Raw genomic sequence first — 6132 nt, 5'->3', positions numbered from 1 at the left:
GTCTGCACTGACAAGGGTTTCTATAATCAAGAGTGTTATCAAGAGGGGTCATCCAAAAATGATCCGACACTTTGCGAGGAAAGGGGAGTTTGAAATTGTGATGGGTGGGGTAGTTGGTTAATAAGAATGATGGCATCACATTTTGGTTGGAATAAAAAAATTATAACAATGTGTTTATTTAACACTCCTAGGGGAGTGAGTAAGATGAAATATAATGCTTAGTAAACAAGCAAAGAGCAAGAGAGTAGTCGAATATGTTGAAAAAAAGTGACATTTATGGACAACCCCAAACAAGTTTTCTTCGTGAAGCATCATTTGTGAACAATTTGGCAAGCGTGTATAAAATAATTGATTTTTGTAGTTTTCAGAGTGCCAACAATAGTAAGGTAGATCATAATAAAAAATTATTTTTGGGAATGCAATTGGAAATAAAGGTGGATACTTATGATTCAACCACATGGCAAATTTTGTATGTCATTAACTTTTTTTTCTTTCAACAAGTTCAAAATAAAAATAAAGATTACTAGGCACTTCACTTCAGGTGGTCTTATCAATGATTAATCATAGGCATGCCAATCACTCTTTGGCGATAGTCACTGGCATGGGATTTAATACAAAAATTTAAGTTGATCGTTTTTCTTTTTTTTTTTTCACAACTCTTGTAACTTATTGTAACAAGTAACTGTTTGTTATAACTGAGTACCTAACACAAGGGTAAAACTAACCTAGGGCCCAAAACCTTGATAAGAACTACATACTCCATCAATATGAACAGAACAGGTGCTTAATCAAAATTGGTCAAAGAGGAAACTATTGCTCTCTTCCTGCCAAGATTAGAGGGGTGTTTTCTTAATTATTATATTTGCAACTGAGGGGGGAAAAAATTTCTTTTCTGAAAGAGAAACATTGTGAATAGTCACTGGAAGAGAATAAGTAGAGGAAAGTCGGGCACCTTGGGACACTTTAGATAATAATTTTTAGAAATTTAGTTTTCAAATCAATTTTCTACAAACTTAGCTGAACATGTAATTCAGTCATTTTTGCTTCAATTAAATTTTATTTTACTCCATTATTTCATCAAAATAAATTTTCATAATAAAAATTAAAAAGCCATTACAATGTCCCAACCTGCCCCGCTAGGTGGGGTACCTTGGGACACCTAGCAAAAAAACTTAAATAAATAAAAATTACTAATCTCAATTGATTAAAAAAGCTTTATTTACAAACTTACAGCCCAACAAATTACATTAGGTTTCATATTCAATTTAAATTTACTTATATACTGTTTTAAGAGTTCTTTTACTCAATTCATATGTTTTACAGCCTCTTTAATTAAAATTTTATTACTAAGAACATTTTCTGCTGCGGTTTAAGAGCAGAAGCATTTTTCTTAAATTAGTTCATTTAAACCCTTTATCAAATTTATAAAGTTCAACGAAATAGGCTTTTTCTGTACTGTACACCGTGTCCCAACCTGTCCCACTTAGGTAGTTATTATGTATCAACCTTTTAAAAGTTAGGCTTATCAGCACAATGCATTTTTTAATCTTTAAATTATTATGAAAGGACATATTTAAACTGCCTCATGCTCCAATTTACATTGTCATCTATGATGTCCAAAGAAAACTAATTTGTTTACAAAATTACAGCTGAAATTTATGGTGTCCCAAGGTGGGCCATGTCCCAGTGTGCCCCAGATTCCTCTATTGATAATGCATTTTATGTTGCATTATTTACAGCAGTGGTCTTCAACCTTAATTTAATAAAGGACTACATTTTCGCTATATGGAAGGGTTTGAAGGCTGCATTGACCAAATTATACATACTTCAATATAGAAGCAGACAATGTAAAGTTTTACAATAAGTATTCATATTACAGTGAAAATAGATCTTCAACACAGCATAATTGAAATAGCAAAACATGATTAAAAAAAAAAAACTAATATTTGTTACAAAACACAAAATTAAATTAAAATGATCAAAAAGGTGCTTTTTTTAGTTCAATGAGAAATCTGGCATTATTTCTCTTTTACTAATTTTTCAACATTGACTTATATAAGTGATGAAGCAGATTGAAGAGAATTTCGAGATGAGATTGATGCATGATTCCTAAGTTTTAGTGACAATTCCCTCACAGAAGTAAGAGCTGCCAAAAAGGGATGTATGAGGCAGAGCATGAAATTGGATCTTTTTTAACATACATTAGCACCTCAATACATCTTGCTTCGTTATATTGCTGATTCAGATATATCGCGCTTTTCCTTTGTCTCCTAAGAAATTATAGAGAATTTTTTTAAATGTTGCTTTGCATTTGAGATCACAGATTTTTTTTCTCTTAATATTGATCAGAAAAAAATATTTTTTCTTCTTTCGTCAATCAATGAACAAAACTGGCATATTTTACGTACACTTAGCTTGTTACAGTTTCAGCTGCAGATTTCGATTCATATTCAACCACAAACCTAAAAATGTGTTTAATATATTATATATATTTATATATATTTTAAAGAAAAATTGGTCGAGTAATTTCCCTTTCATTTTATTAAGAAAATGTTCCTGGTATGATGATGAACTAATATTTTTGTAGAGGCACATGTAATTAGTTTTTGCATTAATTAAAGCGGCTATATTGCATTTTCGGACATATCGTGCTTTTTTGTTGTCTCACAACAAGCGTAATGTAACGAGAGGTTACTGTACAATGAATTAAAACCCAACTGCCCAAAGTTTAAATTTCTCCTGCAAATTGCTATTATATTAAAATGTAATAAGTACCATTTGATACACTAGTGGTTATTCAAATGCCATATTTAAACTCAACTGTTAGGTGGGCCATTGAAATCCACGCAGTGGACTGCAGGTTGAAAACTACATTTAAAGAATTAATTTATATTTTGAATAACAGCTATTTCGAATAGACATTAGCAAATTATGACAAAATATTCATAAGTTTTTTACCAAAATCCCAAGATTTATCAATTAAAAAACCCTGGAATTCTGGTGCAGCCTCAGAAAAGTTTAACCCCTGTTCTTTTTACATGTATTATAACATTTACTTTAATTGTAATAACAGACAGCTTAAAATTAAATTTCAAATTTAAAAATGTGTATTTTTGGGGGGACTTTAAGTTGAAACTAAAGTGATGATGATGATGAAATGAATTAAAACCAAACTTATAGACAACAGAGATGCTGCAACTTCCTTATGTACATGCTATGAAATATAATTTTTACAAACGGAAACGATACTGAAAGTATGATTTGAACTTGAACCACAAGTGCACTAAAGAACTTGTTTCTGGAAGCTCTAATTCATCCATCTCTTCTTCATTTGAAAATACTGAGCTTGATTCTGCAGAAAGGAAAAACTCCACCACCGTTTGAGGGGGAGTACCATGCATATATGTAAACTTAATAGTTTCAAATGTATCCATTATCACAGAAATAAATAGGGATATAACAACATATACAAATAACAAGAGGAATAAATATAAATAAAAACGACTAAACCACCAAATCAAATGATTTCCTGTATCCACCAGGGCAAAAGTAGCAAACATATCATCACCATTCATGACGGCAAATAAACATTCAGATGTTCTGCTCAACGTTTCAAATTTGATGTGATATGGCGATAGAACCAACCACCCGCAAAAACAAAACCCCAAATATAACAACACAGCACAGAGAGTAAAGCGCATAACGTTTGGCAAAGCCCTTTTCACGGTCAGAATGAGCATATTGTATTTAGGAAAGAAGCCTAAATATCGTAACAACCCAACCCATATGAGCAAATTTCCAACACCAAGAAGAATTGTACATTTGGAAAATTCACTGCGGTGAGCACTTTTTTCTTCAATTTGTAACTTAATCAATGATCCAAAAATAAGCATAATGTCACTTATCACAATATTGATGTACCAAAAATCTAGAAAATCGATAAACTCCCAGGTTGGTATGTCTTTGCTAAAATAAGATTTGAAAAACTTTACAGTTTCACGCCCTAGCATGTATCCACGGAACAAAGATCTGACACACAAGATAACAGAAACCAAGCATAAGAGTATTACGAAACTGTTTAAAACTTGTCTTCCCAGGTAACTGGCATTTTCTCCTTTATCTGGTACTTTGGAATCAATGTGACACAACACTTGCGTTGAGTGTATTTTCATGGATATTAAAACTTGACCATCATGTTCGCTGTTATCATATGTAATGATTATGTGGAGTTGATAACATTCAGGAACATCCAACTTTGTCATGGATTTAATAAACACAGTCCGTAACTTGAAACGTAGCTGAGCATTTACCAGCATCCTAAAATTCAATGAGAAATCAGTCTGATTTAAATAATCCTCTAATGAAAATGTATCCCATAAAGGACTGTTAGCTGGGTATAAAGGTGGGATTGTTTCACAATGTTCTTGAGGTAAATCATGTATTTCTATGGTCGAGTTTTCAGGATAGAGCTCACCATTGTATTGTTTAGCACAAAAAAACAAAGAAGTTAAAGATCCATTTGCAGAATCGTAAGAATAAGGAGCTATGGACATTGAACTAATTTTTGAAAATTGTCTAATAATGTTATCGATGTTCTCATAAAAGCCGGGAATAGTGTAAACAGCATAGGGTCCACTACTAGGAGGATACACAGTTACATCGGCAGCCCAATCTTTCAATAAAATACGACTCAGGGCCGTTGTCATATCAAGATGTTGTCTAACATACCTGTAACTATGCAAGCCGAATAATATCAGCTGCGCAGTTGCGACGACTATTTTTACAACTTGCAAACAAAGTTTCCACGGAAAACGGCCTTTCGCTCTCCATTTTTGGATCGGGTTCATAAAAAAGTATCGTAATTTTTTTCGCATAAGATCATGAGCTTTCGTTGTACGAATTTCGGATGCTGGCGATATGATTTCCGCTTCTTGAAGAAAACTGTTGACGGATCCTGCCCTTGAAGGCAAATGAGAACAGTTTGCATTTTCACAACTGTCCCCTGAGATTTCAACATAGGGAGATACAAAAGGTTGCTTGTCTGTTATTCCATGGCTACGAGGTCGTTTGCTACCTGTAGCATCCATCTTAGACTTTTTTTTACATTCCGAACGATTTAAAATTCTTTGAATTTCCTTAATTATACATTGAATTAGGAGCACAATTATTGCAAACAACTACGATCAATTCAACAAAGCAAAATCAGCTGATGTTTTTACACAAACATACACATTAAAGTTAAGTTGAGTTAAATGCTTGCTTCTTGCTTCAAAATTACAACGCTGTTATTTTCAAAGGCACGTCGCTTAGAAAGTTCTTAATACAACATCAATTTATGTATTACAAAGAAACAGATTCGAGACAGTTTTACAGAGAACAGATATGTCAGTTTGAAATGATTTACTGCGCAGTTTACACTGATTTGTAATGAAAAGGAATACATCACGAGCATTGCACCAAATCATTTGTTCAAAGCATATCATAAACTGATACTGTCTTATTAGATAAACTTCACTTGGGAACGTGTTATCTTATCTTTTTACTCTATTTTAGCTACCTTTAATACTACTATTTTATTCATTTTTTTCCCCCTTGATTTAGCCAATGACATTACTATCTTGATCAATGATCAATGATCATTACTAAACTATTGCTTGCAAGGGCTAAATGCAGGTAAAATAAAAATTGGGTTTGAGAAGAATCTACGCTTTTCCGGGCCGGACTAGTCCAGAAACTATGCTGCCTTATTCATCTTTTTAAAAGTTTTATATCGAGTTTAAACGAAAAAACACAGAAGTAAGGAGAATTGCCGCTTCCCTCCCTCTGAAGTTGACTTGCTCCCAGATCCGGCACTGAGCGGTTCTTTTTGAGCAACTTATCCAAAGGGGGGGGGGCAAGATGGGAAACTTCTTCACCTTTAAAAAAATATTTCTACTTAAACCAGAAAAAAAACAAGAAATTAAAAAAAATTGATAACTGACGGTTGTGTTCATAACTTTTATTGATGAGTTCAAATCGAAAGGTTTGCACATTTCTTCTTTAGAAGCTCATTCACAACTACAACAATGGGGAACACTGCAGCCACCGTCCAATGGCGCATGAAAAGGGTAAAACAAACGCTTGCCGTGCGTA

At 33.2% G+C, this 6132-nt stretch overlaps 1 protein-coding gene across 1 annotated transcript; it reads right to left on the bottom strand.

Moving 5' to 3' along the window:
* Positions 1 to 5087, bottom strand: LOC129232542 (mucolipin-3-like). Its single transcript, XM_054866677.1, has one exon. The coding sequence runs from the start codon at positions 5085 to 5087 to the stop codon at positions 3231 to 3233; it is 1857 nt and encodes a 618-aa protein (XP_054722652.1). The 3' UTR covers positions 1 to 3230.
* Between the last annotated feature and the right edge of the window lie 1045 nt (positions 5088 to 6132).

The sequence above is a fragment of the Uloborus diversus genome, unplaced genomic scaffold (assembly GCF_026930045.1).
Source record: "Uloborus diversus isolate 005 unplaced genomic scaffold, Udiv.v.3.1 scaffold_1254, whole genome shotgun sequence".
Lineage (NCBI taxonomy): Eukaryota > Metazoa > Arthropoda > Arachnida > Araneae > Uloboridae > Uloborus > Uloborus diversus.
This window is presented reverse-complemented; position numbering and strand designations above follow the sequence as displayed.

Coding starts and splice junctions, on each gene's coding strand:
- LOC129232542 (XM_054866677.1), bottom strand. CDS start 5,087: ATGGATGCTACAGGTAGCAAACGACCTCGTAGCCATGGAATAACAGAC.